Source organism: Toxorhynchites rutilus, chromosome 2 (genome assembly GCF_029784135.1).
Source record: "Toxorhynchites rutilus septentrionalis strain SRP chromosome 2, ASM2978413v1, whole genome shotgun sequence".
In the NCBI taxonomy this organism is placed as follows: Eukaryota; Metazoa; Arthropoda; class Insecta; order Diptera; family Culicidae; genus Toxorhynchites; species Toxorhynchites rutilus.
The window spans coordinates 109,554,447-109,575,672 of record NC_073745.1 but is presented as its reverse complement, the minus strand read 5'-3'; the positions used below and the strand labels follow the sequence as shown (position 1 = coordinate 109,575,672).

The following is a 21,226-nucleotide window of genomic DNA, read 5'->3' as shown; positions in this document are numbered from 1 at the left end:
GATTTGGGCTCAATCGGTTTCGAACTTTTAGAGTTTTTGACGCATACACAAACGAACATTTTTATATATACAGCCATTCCATGCCAAACCGAGATAGTGGTTTTCAGATTTTTGTGAAAAGTGCTAATTTTGTTCTTTATCGCATTTTTTTTATTTTTTAATAGGGTGAAAATTCAAAACTTTTGTACTACTACACCAATTTCGATGATCAACATATCAAATTAAAGATAATGAACCAATATTTTTCGAAAAAAATATTACGCTTGCAAAAAATTGGATTTTGTTTTCATAATTATTAATTGTATTTGTTTTTCATAGTTTTCATGGTCTCGGGACCAAGGGCGCGATATTTTTTTTACATTTTTTCTTGAATGCTGAGAATTGTTCACATCATATTTAGTTTTAAAGTTAAGATTTTTCATTGGTCCAAAAAAATCTAATTTTCCTCTTTTTTTCCAAAAATGCCTTTGAGCTTGAGCTTGAGCTTGGGTAGACTGCACACTTCGTAGTTGCTCTCCGTGATTGACCTGAACCAACCAAATTGCACAAAGAACACACAGAATGACGCTTGGGACTAGCAAATCATTCTCGTTGTGCAATTTTCGGTGATTCGAGCTTTAAATGGTCAATAACGACGCCGGCCACGTCCTTACAGTCACCAGGGAAAGGGAAGGAGCGTTAGTATGATAATCGCCGCCCGAAGGCCAGAAGGGTCGCTTCTATAGCGTGGTTCCCTAGCGAATATCATGGAAGGGATAGTTGTTAGTGGGAGAGGTAAAAATCAGGATTCACTGTGGTAAGTGATGTGATTATGTGAGCGACTATCGTGACTATCGATCACTCAACGAAGTGAAATTCACTTGTATTACAACGCGCGACATAAATTACTTTTAGGTAAGGAGCCGATCTGGCGTAGTGGTAACATCCATACCTCTCACGCTGAAGATCACGAGTTCAATTCTCACTCCCAACATTCTTCCAAAATTGGAAGTAAAAAGTGACGAACCAGCCAAAAGTGTTGAAAGTCACTATAATACAGATATAAAAAAAAAAAAAACTTTTAGGTAACCTAAAAAGGTAGACCTGTTAAATCAATTCGACCGGCTATACATTTTACTATTTAACACATCTTTTTATCGAAACGCGACGGAAATCTGAGAAGGCAACCGAGATAAAATATATATTCGTTTATTTATCACACGTACTCTCCATCAAAATAATTCTCCGCGTTATATTTGGGAAACCTGAGAAGGTCTCTAAAATCACACGTATTTTTTTATCTAACTTAAGAAGGCAACCGAAGGTAATTCCCTACAAAAAAAACTCCAGCTGTCGATATATTCAGTCATTCATTACGCGTATTCCTTATCGTAACTTTCCGATCGCGACAATGAAGGTTATTTGCTCAGGATACCTACAATATTATACTCAAATCGACGGCGGTGGACACAGAGTTAAAACTATATAGATACATAATCACTCTTATACAAAACGAAAAAAAAACATGAAAGAACTACAACATGGAACTCTAACTCTTCTACACGTAGGGTTTTATTACAATGTTTTTTTTAAATTATACATTAACATAAATAAATCTGAGACACCTTCTGCTTCTCCACTGAATTGCAAAAACATTACAAATTTCTACAATTTTGCTACTCATGTAGCAATACTGGATCTATGCCAAATGAAAATCACCTGGCATCACTGTATGCCGCAAAACATCAGACACATGCGCACGTACAGAGAAAAAACTAAATATATAACACACACAAAGCTCCTACTCTGAGTTCCCTGGAATAAAACTACAAGTATATGTGTAAGAGCAAGAGAGGGAAAACCCCCATAATAAAGTGCGCGCGACGATTGAGTGCGCAACGAAATACATATTTTTCACCCACATCCTGAAGAACTAAAGAATTAAAGATCTACTTGAAGAAATGTATGAGAATATATGAATAACAGGAAACTTAGCTCATTACGCCTGTTCACTCCATGGTGATACCATCCTTGCGACACGTACAAGTACACATTCGCCGCAAACCAATGAAGAAAGAAGAAAAAACACCAACCACACAGCCGTCGTTAGCAACATATTCAGCAGAGCCGTCTCCCGTTCCACCCATATCCCCACCCACCACTTCATACTCATCAAAAAGGCATTCATACATATGGGTGGCTGGAACGGTTAGACAAAACCTAAACACAAATAAAACCAAATGTATGGAATTATACAAACATAATTCACCATCACTGTCTTATTTTCTTTCAAACACGATTCCGTTCCTTTCTGCGATTAGCTTCGGAAACACCCCTCTTTTGTCCAAAAATGCCTTTATTCGAAAATTCATAACTTTGCAAAAAATATATATAAGTTAAGCGCGAAACCAACTTAGCAGACCCGACCCGAGTCGGCAGGATCGAACATGCGAACACTCTCAGCAATATCCAGTGGCACCGGCCGGAATGCAGACGCGGTACTTGACACCGCCAACGTGTCGTCGGTGCAACGTAATCAATTTCAGGCTTTAGTGACAGGGCAGACAGGCTTTGAAATATTCTTAATAAATCAGTTCAGTTCTGACCATCAACGCGAGTAGTAATTACTTCGAAACTCCTGTGCATAAGTTTAGTTTAAGTTTTTTTAAAAAACCCTTTCCTTAATGGAAAGTTGTTAAGTGGCGCAGTCGGTAGGATTCGAGAAAGTGCTTTCTATCGTTGTTAAACTTCCGCGAACAAACATCGTGCGAATAGTGTAGAGAACCTTTCAAAAATCCGTTGAACCAACGCTTGATAATTACGCGTTTACTTAGTGATAGTTAATAAATTAAAAATAAATATCGAAATAAAAATATCAATCAAGTGAAATAATTAACAAAAAATAAAATAACCTAAAGAAATTAATCAAGTGAAGATAAGAAAAAAGAAGATATCGTGACGTCCGAGGAAAAATAAAACGAAAGATGATGAATCAGCCAACAAGGACATCTCTATTATTCCTCATCCTCACGTTTACTACCTTATCCCAACCACAATCCATTCAGATCCACGATATCACAAACAACGCAGGAGCGTTGATCCTTAAAAGGGGGGAGGGAAAGATAATTGCCGGATATGATAGGTTATTACATGTCATAGATTTTTCTCAATTTGAAATTTCGATCTCCATCATAGAAAATTTAATCAGTCAAATGCCAAACTCAACAAACGAATTAGCACAAATAATTAAGATGAAATTTGGAGAAATAAAAGTTATTTTTAACACACTACATCCACTACACTACATCAGAAATAGTAGATCTATCGATATATTAGGAACTACGATTAAGTATATTAAATAAATAAATAAATAAATTACAGGAAACCTAGATGCAGAAGATTTAAGAGTAATCAATAACAATCTAAACGAAATTAGAGAAACAGGAAATACCTTTGTAAATCAAAACAACCGGCAAATCAAAATCAATTCAAAATTCGAAAACAGATTGAATCTAATAAACAAGGATATCAGAAACCACCAAAATATTATGAACACAATATTAAAAAACGACAACTATTTGTTATCTGAAAACCAAAAAATATCCATAGCATTCCAGTTAGATACGTTTTTAGAAAGTATGAAATCAATCGAATACGCTATAATGTTGTCAAAAATAAATATCATCAGTAAATTCATACTCACACCCAAAGAAATAGAAATTATAATACAAGAGATGAAAGATCAGGGACTCAAAATTCAGCACCTGGACGACACCAGCGCATTCTTGACGACATCCACAATCTACAAAGGCCCATCAATCATCATTTGCGTAAACATCCCACGGTTCCAACCCACAACTTACGAGAAAGTTATCATCGAACCATTACCACTATTCAACCATACAGTGAAGCTTACGTACAACCGAGTTTTCATCAACAAAGAACAGATCTTTGCCATCACTTCCGAATGCAAAGAGAACAACCAAATTACAATATGCGAGAGGAAACAATTAGTCGAAATCAGCGATAACCCCTGCGAAGCTCCACTCCTAAAAGGACGACAAGGACAATGTCCTTCATCAGAAACTCCACCATCAGCAGAAATAAGAACAATCGCTCCAGGAACCTTATTGGTGTTAACCGTTCATCAAAACGTAACTATCAATGGCGCCTGTAGCTCAGAACCCGGAACTTTGGCCGGAATTCATCTCGTAACTTTTCAAAATTGTTCGTTGTACATTAAAAACGAACTTTACGAGAATTATGAGTTCAAATTTGAACACCCATCAATAATACCAATGCAACTCACAAACATAAAAACATTGCATGTGGAACGACACGTGAACCATTCAGAGTTACACGACCTCAATTTGAAAAACAGACAACACTTGGAAACAGTGGACTTCAAGTACCAGCTTGGATTTGGATCGCTCAGCACAATTATAATTCTCATGTTCCATCTAACCAAGCTAACCATCAGTATCATCAAGTATTGGCAAAACACAAAATCAGCAGATTGCTCGGGACGAGCAATAACTAAAGGGGGACGAGTTAAGCGCGAAACCAACTTAGCAGTCCCGACCGAAATTGGATCTTCAGACTCAGCAACATTATCACCTATAATTCCATCATCAACAGCATACAGTGGGAAAGCGTGGTCAGCAGGATCGAACACGCGAACACTCTCAGCAATATCCAGTGGCACCGGCCGGAATGCAGACGTGGTACTTGACACCGCCAACGTGTCGTCGGTGCAACAGACAGGCTTTGAAATATTCTTAATAAATCAGTTCAGTTCTGACCATCAACGCGAGTAGTAATTACTTCGAAACTCCTGTGCATAAGTTTAGTTTAAGTTTTTTTTAAAAAACCCTTTCCTCAATGGAAAGTTGTTAAGTTATTTATATTTAAATAATACTTGCGAAAAAACTTCATTAGGCTATTGCAACCAAAACATCTAAACTTTGAAAAATCATAACTAAAAAACGAAAGAAAACACCTATCTGATTTTGGACATGTTATTTAGAAAAACCTTAGCTTTCAAGAAACAATATATAAAATATACAGCGTCCTTGGTCCCGAAAACATGTAAATTATAAAAAACAAATACAATCAGTAGTTATGAAAACAAAATCCATTTTTTTTGCAAGCGTAATATTTTTTTCGAAAAAATATTGGTTCATTATCGTTAAGGACCTACCAATCAATCATAAATTTGGTTTTTCGAGAAAGAAATTGTGTTACGGTAGCGGATGGACCAGAATCCGGATTTTTAGCGTTACGTATTTTGTGCACCACGCTTAATTTGGAAAATGTGCATGCTGTGGGGGATGTATAATATATTTCAGATTGAGATATAAACAAGCCTCTTAGCGACATAAAAAAATTTCAAACAGCCCTCCCTAATCATACAAAACTGCTTATACAGCGCATGGCATCTTACAATGATTACATACGAAACATCAAAGATAAAGCTACGCTGTGCTTTCACCACCTGAATACCATCTACTCACCAAATTCAAAACAAACCTACCAACCAAACAATGGTGAACGCCGATTGCATAAATACTCCCGCGTTTTCATCATCCCAAAAGCGGCGATTCAACCCCCTGGATAAAGCCACGACAATAGCAGCGGTTCGCAATCGGGGCAACATCACTAAAGCCGAAATAATACTCGGCATATCTCTCTGCGGGTTCATCGATTCGTTGCAGCTTTTGTTTTTCACCAGGCAAGCAGCGGCAAACAATCGCAAACGTATCAAATGTGCAAAAATTTTCTCCAGCAGGAAAAAAAACAACAAACCAAATCTCCATTCATACAAACAAACAGGCACCGAAGCGCGTGTCTTGTTGGGTTCACTCATCTTCACGGTTTCGGAGGGCATCACTGAGGTAATCCATCATCGTTACGGATCGGTGCGTTAATTATGCAAGGTGCCGAAGTACTGCTGATCACGAGAAAGAGGCAGATGAGCGCTCTGCATAAATATCCGCGGAAAGAAAACCCTTATTTTAGGATCCCACACGCGTCATCCAGCCATCCAGATTATGAACATTTGCGTGTTACAAAATAGTGTTCACTACAAAAATCTCTCTCTCTCTCTCTCTCTCTCTCTCTCTCTCTCTCTGGAAATCCAGCAAAGCATCGTGCAATCTTGTGGAATGTTGAGTTAACAAGGTGAATCATGCGGAATGTTACAATTGTGTCCACACACTGTTTATTTGATGATATACTGTTTATTTCTGTTTGATAAGTAATGTAAAAAAACGTCTACAGTAGGGGCGTGTGCATTTAATTCCCACGCGCACTCAGTACTCAAGGAATGAACTTCGTCCTCGACGCAGAGAAAAAAAAAACGTGTTTGCACTAATGAAACACGATACTCCGGATCTCTCTCACAAGGTGCATTTGCGGATTCGAGCCGCACTTCCGGCTCGAAATTTCACCCGGGTGGCGATGTGTAAACCTGACACTGCACCAATCCCTCTGCCGAAAGTTTCGTTTATCTTTCTCCTTGAGCACATATACAAACGAAGCGAGCATATGTTCCGCCTCTCACATATTCCTCATGATCTACCGAGAAACCTGAAGGAAGCCCCAACACTAAGTTAAGAGCAGCGACTGGAGGGTGCATACAAAATGTAGCGTGAAAGACGAAAGAAAAATATTGGAACAGATGCACTTGCAAATGAAGATACTGCTTTCATGTACCCTGCCGGGATGAAGCACAAAGGGAAACGTGGTTTCGGGTTCAAATTCTGAGTAAAAAATAACATCTTGAATGCAGGTCGGCACCGAGTCGGTCGCTGCTAGAGAAGAACTGGGCCAGAAGTAAGTTTATTTTATGTTGAGGAAATGTACCCAAAACAAAAAGACAAACTCCTCGGGGTGAAGATGCTCCTGTGAAAATCCTCGCAATTACGGAATAGATTGCCATCTCTCGAGATGAATAATGAGGGCCCGTCTCGTGCTGTCGAGACGCATTAGAACAGATGATTATCATGAACCATGACCTACAGCTAATGATGTGCTTATGTTTTGCTTGCTTGCGCCGGGTGATCTATGGAGGTAGTGTTCGCTATGTGTAGGCATTGTAATGTGATATGTTCTGCACCGGGAAGAACTCTGGATTTTTTTTATTCTTACAAACTGGGATTAGGTGATAATTGGAAGACCTAGAACTTTTTTCTCTCGTAGTATGGATTGGTTACACATTGATTCTTATAGCACTTATTGCGTTGTGTTTAAACCTAATTCTTATAGAGAGATTTCGTACCCAATCTGCCCCCTCACAAAATTCGTTTAAACTATGTTGATGTAGAAATATAAAGCTAATTAAACATGTTTACATACTAAATTTTCACAAGATTTATCTAGACTGTTTTCTGAAAAGGGCGAACTAAAAATGGCAACTCCTACGAAAATGTCTTCTATGAAAAAAATCATAAATGAAGACCTACATTAAAAAATGCATTGATGCAAAAGATTCTCCAATAATGGTTGTCTTAGAAATGATTGAAATTTGTTTCATGACACATTTCATTACACTAGGCTAGAAATTGTTCATACATCGCAAAATGGGTATATTCGATATAAGAAATCTTCTAAGGAGAACCGTTTCCATAAATCGATGTAACTCAAAAATAGTATTATAGAAAATTATCCTATTAGTGACTTTTAGGAAGCTATCTGATTTTTTTGAAAAATGAATGAAAATACGTGGCTACAGTTCGTTCATGCATGGAGAAATAAAGTAATATTTAAAGACAAAAGTTTTTCAGACGGGCAATTTGTAGCTTTCATGATAAAAACAGTTAGAATCGTAGACTATATTCACATTTACAGCCTCCTAGCTTGCGTTTTCGGCTCTATCAAAGTAAAGCAGGAAAATATGACATATTTTTCCTTTGATAATGTAAACTTTTGACTCACGCCAAAACAAAACTAAATTAAGCAATCACGAAACTTTCTGTAAGTACGGTTTAGGACGATAGATTATCTTTCTAACGCCACTTAATGTAATCTAATCGCTGTCATACAACGCAAGAAAATTATCTACTAGAAATCATGAATCGTAAATATCGCGCGATATACAGCAGATGCAAACACAGCCCACTGCCAGTAACATCGATAGTGTGAACGTTTTCATTTACGCATTAATTGCATTCTATTTTGAACCTGTCCCATTTCGATAAAATACTCAAAGCATCAAACCAACTTATCGTGAAGAATACGAAAAATATCGCATAATATGTTAAGAAACTAAGTTCATTTTGATATAATCTCAGGTCATATCAAATGTATGGAGGATTATCCATTCGCGATGCGCTTGCAAAATATAAATCCATAGCACAGATCCCACTTCCAGATTTCAAAGTGTTTTGTCAAATTGCCGCATACTTCGGATGAAAATTTTGTCTAACGCATTCCCAATTCAGAACTCATGTGTATATCCCAGATTCAAGATGATTTCAAATTTCAGATCCCAATTGCAGACTACCAATTTTAGTTTGAATCCCAGGTTGAGATTTATTATTTTTGATTCTGAACTCCCCTGTTGAGTGTGAACCTCTGCGTCCATTGTTTTGAACTATTGTGGTAGTCCTGAACTCAGATTCCTATCATTAAGATTGCGTACTTCTAATTTCTAATTCTAATTTTCAAACGTTAAATCTCTAATGCCGAATCCAGATTCTTCAGATTGCAGATTTCAGATTCCAAAAAAATCAAGACTTAGAATTCCTAGGCAGACTTTAATTTCAGATCGATTTCAGATCTCCATAATCCAGATTCCGAATTACACATCTCAGTTCGCATATGCTATATTCAGACTCCATTTATGATAAAAGACTTTCATTCCTTTAGATATTGTATCACAAAACTTTTTCATTTAATTATATATTTAGTACACCCCAAATGCTTTATCATGTCCTGAAGGGTGTAATGAACAAATAAGAGCAACTTTTTCGAAAGTTTTGGAATGTTTGTATGTGTGGGAGCAGACCTCTATTTCTCTCAGGAATTGTACTCAAAAAAAAAAGTCCAAACGATGTCAAGCAGGGATCGCACCTAAGTCGACTGGAATGCACGGTTGTTTTACACTACCTACGCAACCTGCATAAAAAAGATTACTTTTTGAAAAGGGTAATTTTTTTCTTTATTTTTTACAAAAAATAACTCAAATACTATGATACCTTCAAAGCTTTGCTCAAATGATGAAATGTAGGAAATTGTCTGAAAATGAGAAAAAATACATTTTTTTTCTTCTTAACACTGAAAAAAAATATTTGAGGAATTAAAATTCATTTTTCTCAAAACGTATTTTTGACTTCAAAAAACGTCAAAAAACTACTGAAAACTACTGAAAAAATAATGTTTTACTCATAGCATTTTTGTGTGTAAATTCTCGCATTTGACATGTTCTTGACATAATTCTAAATAGAAAAAAGTTAACAGAACATGCAATCGCGATAATTGAAAATAAAACTGTTGCGAGTTGATCATTAAAAGTAATTTTTTTGAAGAAAACATGAAGAAAACAAGTTGTTATAAAAACTATTTCCTCGTTAAGGTGCTCATTTTCCGATTTATGACTTGTTGGGAATTGAATGGGCTATTAATATCTATTTTGTTCAGAATTAAAAAACCATATTTTTGAGAAAAATTATTTTTCATTTTGAAAATATTTGTTTTCAATGAAATTTTCGTTAAAATTTTGTTCGATATTTTTTGTTGAAAACATAAATGATTTCCTACATATCATTCTGTAACTAAAAACTAACTTCTAACTTTGAGTGAGGAATTTTTTGAGAGTTTTATTTTCAAAAATTTAAACTTAAAAACTATAATACCTACAAAATTTTAGTTAAAGAATGAAATGCAGAAAAGATTTTCACTAAGCATTCATGAAAAAATATCGAACAAATTTTTGAAGAAAAATTTCATAATATGAAAATAAAATATGTATTTTGAAAATTAAAATTCATTTTTCAAAAAATATTATTTCAAATCCTTGAAAAAATAGATATGAAAAAAAGTTAACAGAACATGTAAATCGCGTTAATTTATGCCAGAATTTTGTAGGAACCATAGTTTTTTAGTAATAAATTTTTGTAAAAAATTAAGAAAAAAAATTGATGACCCTTTTCCAAAAGTAGTCTAATTTTTTGTTTGATGATTTCAAGTATGCAAAGTGATGAATGTCTTTACATCCACAACGTTTCACTTCATGTTTCAACTACATTATCAGCTGAAAGCCGTATGCCCTAGATCCATATACCAAATGCTGATCAGGACTTCAGAATTACCGATCGGTCAGGAACTGTTATTTAAAGTTTGGAATATGGGTTCATACCTATTCATATTCCAGATAATATTTAAAGATTGCAGGTGGTAGATTCATGATTCCAGAGTTCATATACAGATTGCTTCATTTCAAAGAATGCTCGGAGATGTTCAGATGAATATTTGATTTCGCCTAAACTAATTGTCCTGGCTCGTTTCCAAGAAAACGGTATTACAAACAACGTCATATGGTCGACAAACTCAACGACATATGGTCGGTGTTAAGTCAGAGCGGACCAAGTCGCAAAATTAAAAATTTCGAATTATTCATTGCATTCGGTTAAACCTTTTTTAAGCTACATTTCACATTTATCTGATTTGGAAAATCTCGCGTACAGCAGGAATATTTTCTCGAAATTGTTTTGAACACTCAATGAAAACCCTTTATAGCACCAAACATCAAACTTGTTTTTCTCCAAATCATAAAAATGTCACATGGTCTGGTCTGACTTAACACCGACCATATAAACGATGCAAATCAGTCGTTCTCCTGCGATGCTGAGTTATACGTACGAGGGAATGACCTTATTTTATATATCAGATTTCTTAATTCCTGATTCCGATTCTATAAAATTCGCTTGTTTTAGACACACGATATTCATAATATGGATTTCATGTTTAGGTCCAAATTTGTTATTTAAGAGTGTGTGTAGCGATTGATATTTCAACACCCTTCTTGCCTTCATTAATTTCTAAACGCATCTTCAACATCAATATTTTCGCAACAAAGCTTATATAACTGGCTCTGGCAAAACACTTTTCCATAGTCATCACAAAATTATCGATCGCTCATCTGAATAGTGCACCAAACAAAAACAAAATACGACATTGCTGTCTGCACAACTGCTGTTTGAAGTATCAATCAACAAAACTTGACAATGAGGATTGGATTGCTATTCTCAAGCGCCATCCAGTGCATACTTTCAGTGTGACCTTATCACTGCGATCATTACCTATTTCCGCATTAAGATTATTTGGATCGTTGATTAATAATGATTTCGTTCGACGCGTTGAAAAGTATACCTCGATCGAGCTCTCCATCGGATATGCACTCATAAAAATTTGTTTTCTCTCAAGAGTGATGAAAGAAAACAACCAAAACAAAACACCACTTCAAGGAATGGTTGGTAATTTCCGGCATGTGTGAAGAATGAAAACAAAATGAATTATCGTTAATGAAATCTGTGCTCGAAACACACGTTTTCCCATCGGTGTTTGTCTCGGCAAACTCCTCAGATGAAGTACTCCAATAAAAAGTGCTGCTTCGAGTGCTATTCATTAGTTTTGTAGAGCACACAAACCGGGACAGACAACAGTTGGCACGTTTGGCGGAAAGAATCCTCTTCAAACTGATCAACATCCTGTAACCACGACATCGCCCGACAAGCAAACGCTAATGGCTTGTTCCTAGTAGCATTATGGCGCCACGAGGACTCGTTATTTCATCCATAACGGTTCCTACAATCACGTACACCAACCAAAGCAGTTCGTTCGTGCGTGGCATAACATGTGTTGTACTCCCGAGTGAACGAACGTGGAAGCTGCAGCGAACCTAATCTCCAGTCCATTGTCCGGGCTCATCCTCGTTCGAAACTCCCGCAACAGCAGCAATCGCACAGGATATGGATAATTATCCGCACTTTGGAGGCTCTTAAAATTTCCTGCGATAATGGATGTGTGCGCGCACAGAATATTGAATGGAAGCGGAAAGGTCTCCTTCCTTCAGACATTACAGAATTTACCATAGGTGGTGATTTTCAGGAACACGATCTCAAGCACTTAGTGAATGCTGCTCTCCGTACGGATGTTACGGAAATCCATTATGGTAATAAAAGTGCACAAACACACTCTTGAAGATCTGAGCCATTGTACGCCAAAAACGAAATTCCGTCACGAGCGGAAGGAATATTGAGCGGGGCTCCATTGATTTGTTTGGTTGCAAACAACGGACAAATGCCCTGACTAATTGTTTATACGTGATTTCCAACCTAAACACAATTTGTTCTTCCTCAGCCCCGTTGCAGCGATTTTATTGCCGCTTCTGCTGCTGATGCTGCTGTTGGGACGAATGGCTTCAAACGGTTGAAATAAGGGGGTTACGTAAACACAGTTTTCGTATGGGAATACTTTGATATTTCATGAATAACTGATTCATTAATGAGTTTCTTTGAGCCACTTACGTTTTGACATGAACGCGAACTATTAGAGTTAATCTTTGAAAGATGAACAGTCGCAATCACCTGCAAGAAGAAAGAATATTCATTTAATTGGAATCGTACAATAGTAATTTAGTAAATTAGGTTATCATTTCGTAAAATTTTGGTTGAATTTGATATGAATTCAACGAGGTTTCCTTATTTATCTACACTTTCCTATGTAAAAGAATATGAAATAGCCGTCGAGACCCATAGATTCTGAGTACAGTTTACCCTGTAATATGAGCCAATATATTTTTCGATAACATTTGATCATAAAAACATATCTCATGCATCACAATTCGCAACGAATTACAAGCCTAAAACGAAACAACATCTCGTCAATCAAAAATGTTCCCCCATTTCCCAGAGGGCCGCGCTTTTGCTTTTGCGGCTGATTTCTCCCAATCATCTCCGCAATCCCGAAAATACGATTAACCTACTGAACGGAAACCTATATACGGCACTAATTGTTGTTGTTCGTTGCTACGATTTGTTTGTGCATTTCCTCGGCCGGCTTTTTCCACCCAAATAAAAGTAAAAGAGCTGAGTGTGGCTACTACGGCCAGTCAGACCTGTCAGCCGGTCGATTACCCATTTGCTGCGTGTGCGACCTGATTTCCCGCACCCAGAAATTGACTTGTTTATATGATGTAGGGGGAGTGGGGGCATAGTGATCACCCTAAGGATTATGCTCATTTCCAGCGTCCAATTCCCGTTTTTCGAAGAATATTATAGTTCAACTCATTGTTGTCGTTGTCGATACCATCGATACCAAAAGTCGTTGCAAGATACCATGAACAATCTGTTCACGTGGGCCCTCAAGCTGGGTATCGAATTCTCTACGGAGAAAACTGAAATGGTCGTTTTTTCTAGGAAGCACGAACCCGCCCAATTCCAGCTTTACCTATCCGGCAAAACGATCCAACACTCTATGTTTTTCAAATACCTGGGTGTATATTTTGATTCTAAGTGTACCTGGGGGAGACACATTGCGTATTTGAAACAGAAATGCCAGCAAAGAATCAATTTTCTCCAAACAATAACCGGAACATGGTGGGGTGCCCATCCAGGAGACCTCATTCAGTTGTACAAAACAACGATATTGTCAGTGTTAGAATATGGCAGTTTTTGCTTCCGATCAGCTGCCAGGATTCATATTCTCAAGCTGGAGAGAATACAATATCGTTGCTTGCGTATAGCCATGGGGTGTTTGCATTCGACACATACGATGAGTCTCGAAGTTTTGGCAGGAGTACCCCCGCTTACTCTTCGGTTCACAGAATTATCCTACAGATTTCTCATCCGTTGCAAGATCATGAATCCATTGGTGATTGATAACTTCGAAAATCTACTCCAGCTGACTCCTCAGTCAAGTTTTATGTCTTTATACCATGAGTACCTTACCCACGACGTGCACCCTTCACCAGGCATCTCCAACCAAGTTTGCTTCCCATACTTTTGCAATTCCTCTGTCATTTTTTATCTGTCCATGCGACAAAAAATCCATGGAATACCAGATCACCTACGCTCCAATGTTATTCCGTCGATATTTTCGGAAAAATATGGGAAAGTTGGATCTGATAAAATGTTCTTTACTGACGGTTCATACATAAACGGGTCCACTGGCTTCGGCATCTTCAATGAAAATTCCAGTGCCTCTTTCAAACTCAAAGATCCTTGTTCCGTGTATGTCGCAGAAATGGGTGCGATATACTATGCTCTAGGGATCATTGAAACACTGCCCATCGACCATTATTTTATTTTTTCAGACAGTCTCAGCTCAATAGAGGCAATCCGCTCAATGAAAGTTGATAAACGTTCATCTTATTTCCTAACAAGAATAAGACATCTATTGAGTGTTTTGGTCGAAAAATTATTCAAGATTACCTTAGCATGGGTTCCCTCTCATTGCTCGATTCCGGGGAATGAGAAAGCGGACTCGCTAGCTAAGGTGGGCGCTTCAGAAGGCACACTTTTTGAAAGGCAAATTGCCTATAATGAATTTTTTCACATTCCTCGTCAGGACACACTCGTTAGTTGGCAGCGCATGTGGAGTGAAGATGAGTTCGGTCGTTGGTTACACACGATTATCCCTAAGGTCTCGACGAGTGCATGGTTCAAGGGATTGAATGTAGGTCGTGATTTCATTCGCGTGATATCTCGGCTTATGTCCAATCACTACAACCTAAACGCGCATCTCTATCGCATTGGGCTCGCAGCAAACAATCTTTGTGGTTGTGGCGATGGCTACCACGACATCGAGCATGTTGTCTGGTCGTGTATCCGGTTCCATGCTGCTCGCTCTCAGCTCTCTAGAGCACTGAGAGCAAAAGGCAGACAATCGGATATCCCCGTCCGGGATATCTTAGGTAGCCGGGATCCTGATCTTCTGCTTCATCTATACCTGTTCCTCAGAAACGCCGATGTCAACGTTTAATGATGTTCGTTGTGTCCCCGTTTCATATCCCTCCTAGCGATCGATAAACTTTTACTTAGTCGTGGCAATACATACACACACTCTTTACAGATACACGGGCCAAAGGTTGTGCAGTCCACTGATGATTCAACAAAAGCCAAAGGTTGTACCGCTCATGACAACTCTACACGAGCTGATGATTGCGCCGGCTAGTGACCATTCTATCCTGGATTCCTCGAGAAGACGCACCACGCTAGATATGGGGTACAGACTAGGGGGGCGTTGCTGATTAATGGTCAGCTGCATCCCAATAGCAGGTATCCCGTGTCGGGCACACGTACAGAGCATCGAAGACTGCAACATACCAATTATGAGAACACTTGTAATACTAACCTCGAGCCAACCGCGAGTAATCGGTTACATATTACTAACATAGTTGTAAGACAAAATTTGTCAAAATATTGGACTCCCGGCCCCGTCAGGCTAACGCCACATGTGCCTTAATAAAAAATATATTTTGGGAAAAAAAAAAAAAAACTCATTGTTGTTCAAGATAGCATTCGGCTTTTACTATGAAAATTGAAAATAGTACATTTTTCATCATTAGAAAAAAGGTGAAAAATCGAACTTTTTTTTTTTGCTTGGACGTAAAGTGGTCACCTAGTGGGGGCAAATGGGATAAATTTATGCATTTTTTTTTCGTCCAAATTTGCTCAAATCATACTTGATATAGTACAACACATTTTTGCTCCAATCAAAGCCCACACTTCCTCAAACAAAATCTTCAAGGTGAGTGATCAGGGTAATTTCGAACGAGACGACGACGAAGAAACGAGGCGAAATGCACAAACAGCAGGCAAACAAATGAGTCTGACTATACATATGTTGATTTATACTCGCTATTGAAAGCGAAATAGCGGCGGTGAGATGGTGAAATTTTTTCGCGAAAATCGCCAGCAATCGAAGCTACAGGGTTTCGGCGATGGTTTATGACAGCCGTGCAGCATTCGTTCGCTCGAATCGAACCGTCACAGCGCCAGGAGAGTGGCGCTAATTGGATTGCATAAAACGCGCGGGGCGGTTCCGGTTTGCCGATTTCAGTGGAACCGGATACACTGTGGCAAATAATGTTATTATTTCGTTTTGTTTTTCCCTAAACGGTTGACGGAATTGGGTTCGAGAGTGCGATTGTGTTTATTTTTCGCGTTGAGTGTATAGGTGTTTGAAGCATTTTTATTTAAGGCGATTTGACGAAAAACAAGGAAATGTTTTTTTTTTCATTTCAGAACCATTCAATTAGTAAGCCACCTACAAGATGCGTGACCGAACCTTGATGCCGATGAACTACCGCAAAAGGTGCTCATACAAACTTCCTTGCATACTAAGAAAGAAATTATTCACCCACGGGACAGTATAGATTTGAGATAACTATTAATAGCTACGTTTCATGCAATTTTAAGACATTTCAATTTTTTTTTACTTAAACACCATTTTCATATTACCATTAACTAAAAATTTGTCATATTCCAGATCAAAATTGTCAAACAGAACTATGGTCTGGAATGTGACTTTCAAGGCGTTTATGGTTTAAACATTAAGTCGTAAATGTATAGTAAATAAGCTAGCAAGCTTCACCAATTCCTTATATTCTAGAAATTTGTTTTCCATATCTGAAAATATTTGCTCACAACGATTTGCAACTGGTACGGATTATTTGTTCCACTTTTTCATCTCAATGATTATAATTCCTGTAATCAATATGAACAACTCTTTTAACTTGGGATAGAGGGGGTAAATTGGTCAGTGGGCACATAGTGGTCACCTGCTCGTTTGGTAGTAGAACTATTGACTATAGATGGCGTATTGATTATTGAGTACTTTATTTTTTGGGGGCAAAGCACTAAAGATTATTTACCTTATCACATTCTGCTCTTGGAGGGGTCCCTTTTGTGGCTTTGACCCTGGAAAAATATGTCACACCAACTAAACCAAGCCTCATTATGCGAAACGTAAACAATTTTTGAACTAATAGAATTTTTAAAAAAAGCTCTTAAACTTTTTGACAAAAACGAATACGCACTATCATCTACTATAGAATGAAGGTTTCCTTGACAGTTTAGTTTCGAAATTTTCAGTTATTTTAGGTAGGTTAATCGTCATCTCCAAAACTGAAAAAATTAGATCAAAACATCGCAAAACTCTTTTTACCTCATAACTTTTTGCCACCTTCATGAAATGTCTTGTCTTGGTCAAAACTATCTATGTTTTTTAAGAACCCTTTGTTCCTCACTAGTCAAAAATACGTCTTTCCTATTATGTTGAAGAATTTTAATAAAATCATCAAAAACATCAGTTAGATACATTTTAAGAGGGCCAATAAATATTTGAAAGGTCACTAACTAATCTTACTTAAACCATACACCCAAACTCGCGTTGGCAGAAAACATGTCATCTTTGGCAGAAAAGATGCCATTTCCTGTGCATGAGAATCAAATGCGCAAATAATGAGTTATTTTGAAAGCTTAAAAATGGTTTGTATGTATGCGTGCAGACATCTCTTTCTATTTTCTTTTCTCTTTTCATTTGGGATTGTGCAAAAAAAAAGTCCATACGAGGTCAATGGGGATCGAACCAAGGCCGGCTGGAATGCAAAGTTACTTCACACGACCACGCTATCCATATAGCTACCAGCGCTATTATAAAGGAGCGTGATAATATTACACCTTATCATAAAATGAAGCTCCCTATATTGGCTCTAGCATATATATTATACAAATGATATACTTTGTATTGGGGAGTAGAACATTTTATGTTATCTTTCAGCTCATTTAATGTAATAAATCGGAATACCAGAACATATGCTAAAAATTAGTTGATCGTTGACCGAAGTTGATCGAATATATTTTTACTAAACTCTTCATGATCGATTTAAAATCCAACCGTGATCTTTTATTGACTGCAAGTTCTCTTTTTCAAAATCACGCTAAACCATTTATCGTTGAAACATACTTTTTTGGAAAATCAAGAATTTCACATTTTCATGTACTAATCGATTATTTTTGTAAGTAAAATATAGGGTTGGGGAAAAAGAAATGTCGTATTTCTGATCGAAATTTGACGCTTCATTTAACATACTTGAAATTATCCAATATAAGTCAAATATGCGCCGTTTTGTTCGCAAACTAGTTACCATTTAGAAGGCAACTTCATACTTCATTAGGACATCCCATCCGAGCTCCCGTAGCTTCTGGTGGGTCATCAAAGATGTGTGAGGCCGAGCGTTGTCCTGGTGGAAAACAACACCATTCGAGGCAATCCGCTCAATAAAAGTTGATAAACGCTCATCTTATTTCCTAACAAGAATAAGACAACTATTGAGTGTTTTGGTCGAAAAATTATTCAAGATTACCTTAGCATGGGTTCCCTCTCATTGCTCGATTCCGGGGAATGAGAAAGCGGACTCGCTAGCTAAGGTGGGCGCTTCAGAAGGCACTGAAAGGCAAATTGCTTATAATGAATTTTTCCGCATTCCTCGTCAGTACACGCTCGTAAGTTGGCAGCGCATGTGGAGTGGAGATGAGTTCGGTCGTTGGTTACACACGATTATCCCTAAGGTCTCGACGAGTGCATGGTTCAAGAGATTGAATGTAGGTCGTGATTTCATTCGCGTGATATCTCGGCTTATGTCCAATACTGCTCGCTCTCAGCTCACTAGAGCACTGAGAGCACAAGGCAGACAATCGGAGATCCCCGTCCGGGATATCTTAGGTAGCCGTGATCCTGATCTTCTGCTTCATCTATACCTGTTCCTCAGAAACGCCGATGTCAACGTTTAATGATGTTTCCTTCGTTGTGTCCCCGTTTCATATCCCTCCTATCCGATCGATAAACTTTTACTTAGTCGCGGCAATACATACACACACTCTTTACAGATACACGGGCCAAAGGTTGTGCAGTCCACTGATCATTCAACAAGAGCCGAAGGTTGTACCGCTCATGACAACTCTACACGAACTGATGATTGCGCCGGCTAGTGACCATTCTATCCTGGATTCCTCGAGTCGAGAAAGACGCACCACGCTAGATATGAGGTACAGACTAGGGGGCGTTGCTGATTAATGGTCAGTTGCATCCCAATAGGAAGTATCCCGTGTCGGGCACACGTACAGAGCATTGGAGACAGCAACATCCCAATTACGAAAACACTTGTCATACTAACCTCGAGCCAACCGCGAGTAATCGGTTACATATTACTAACATAGATAATAAGAAAAATTGTCAAAGTATTGAACTCCCGGCCCCGTGAGGCTAACGCCATATGAGCCTTGATAAAAATATATATTTAAAAAAAAAACACCATTCTTATTGATCATTTCTGGCCGCTTCTGGTCAATCGCCTGCTTCAAACGGTCAAGCTGCTCAGAGTAGAGAACCGAGTTGAGGGTCTGGCCATAGTTGAGCAGCTCATAGTGGATGATTCCCTTCCAATCCCGCCAAACACACAGCAAAACCTTCCTGGCCGTCAATCCGGGCTAGGCGATGGTTTGGGCCGGCTCACCGCGCTTCGACCACGACTTTTTTCGCTTTAGGTTGCCGTACATGATCCACTTTTCATCACCAGTCACCATCTTCTTCAAAAATGGGTCGAGTTCGTTCCGTTTCAGCAGTGCATCGCAGGCGTTGATTCGGTCTAAAAGATTTTTTTGCGTGAACTCCAGCTTTTTTTCGGAATCCAATCTTCTGCAAATGGTTCCAGGCGGTTTTATGGTCTATACCCAGTTCCTGGCCAATCGAGCGAGTGCTCACATGCCGGTCTACTTGGATGATTTCAACGATTTTATCGGTTTCCACGACGATTGGTCTACCAGTACGAGGTGTATCTTCGAAAGTCACTACACCAGAACGAAATCGATCAAACCAACGCCGTGCTGTGCGAATCGTTACAGTATCGGGTCCATAAACTACACGAATTTTTTCGGCCGCCTTCGTTGCAGCTTTACCTCGCAGGTAGTAAAAACGTAAAATATGGCGAATTTCTTGCTTGGTGGACTCCATCTTTGACGCGCTATAACTTGAGACTGAAAAGAACAATCACAACACTGTCAAAACGACACTTGTAGCACAGATTGTCGTCTTTAAATAGCCGTATAGTATGACCTGATGCGATAAGTACAACACAAGATATGTTAAAGTGTTGCCATATATTGACAATATACGACATTTCTTTTTCCCCAACCCAATACTATTTCAAGCCATAAAACCGGTTAGTTTTATTGAACGGGTTTAGTGGAGGAAATTCTACAGTTCAAAATCCACTTCAGTTGGGTAATGAATAAATTATATGATTTCATCATCAAATTGTTCATTCAGAGTGGACCAAGTACACATAGCCAGTCGTAAAACACTATTGATTAACCTTAAAGCGTTTTTTTTTTTTTGGAAAAATATACTCACACCACCTTGTTAAAGAGTAACTAAGAGCTGTAGAAAACCAATTGTGGAGAATGATTTAAAGCTACTTAAACTACACAGCTTCAAACTTTGAGTTCGATTTATTCGGAATCATAATTATGTTACTTAGTCCGGTCTGACTGAACACCGACCAACTACTTTCGAGAATGTTACATGTTGCATTATGAAAAAATTTACCTATTTTATTAGTTACATTGTTTACTTGTTGTTCATATTCTAGGTATACTTCCTATTAATTTGTGTATTTGGAATCGAAATCGATCCATTAATTGATTACATTTTAACGTTCAAAATCTATACACTTTTCACCCGAATCATTAAAATGGACCCCCATATTCAAAGATTAGACGTAGTCCTACGTCGAAACTTTGTCTTGCTGCAACATTAGCTGTGCGTTTTTTGACAGCAAGCACAGGTAAGCACAGAAATACAACATGAGAACAAATAGGAAAATGGAAAAACCAGAATGCTTTCATCAAATTAAACCAGTTCTACGAACCAGATTACATTTCCCAAATTATTCCAAACACTACAATTCCGTTATTTGCCAAAAGCATCGATTTAATTTTGCAGCAGTTTTCTCGATGGTCGATGAACCTGATGAAATAAAACAGCCGATTAATAGTGATTGTAGTTTTGAAAGTTTTCACCCAATTACATTAAATGAACTTAGAACTATTTGCTTTTCTTTAGGAAAAACGGCTGAAGTAGATAGTGTTAATGCTAGAGTTATTCAAGATTGCTTTCATGTTATTGACTACATCTTGCTGGACCTTATCAATAAATCTTTACTACCTGGGCATGTATCTCAGGT

The 21,226-nt window shown here is 38.0% G+C and overlaps 1 protein-coding gene across 12 annotated transcripts in view; it reads right to left on the bottom strand.

Annotated features, from left to right (window-relative positions):
- The window catches only part of LOC129764511 (rab11 family-interacting protein 4A), a 244,434-nt gene that overhangs the window by 181,486 nt on the left and 41,722 nt on the right, over positions 1–21,226 (bottom strand). For 11 of the 12 annotated variants that reach the window (XM_055763654.1, XM_055763653.1, XM_055763657.1 and 8 more), the window contains exon 3: positions 12,507–12,566. The exons of the other annotated variant lie outside the window; for it this stretch is intronic. In XM_055763654.1, the coding sequence (XP_055619629.1) occupies positions 12,507–12,516 (10 nt within the window). In that variant the 5' untranslated portion in view covers positions 12,517–12,566. The remainder of the gene's footprint in view (positions 1–12,506; positions 12,567–21,226) is intronic. 12 annotated transcript variants of the gene reach the window in all.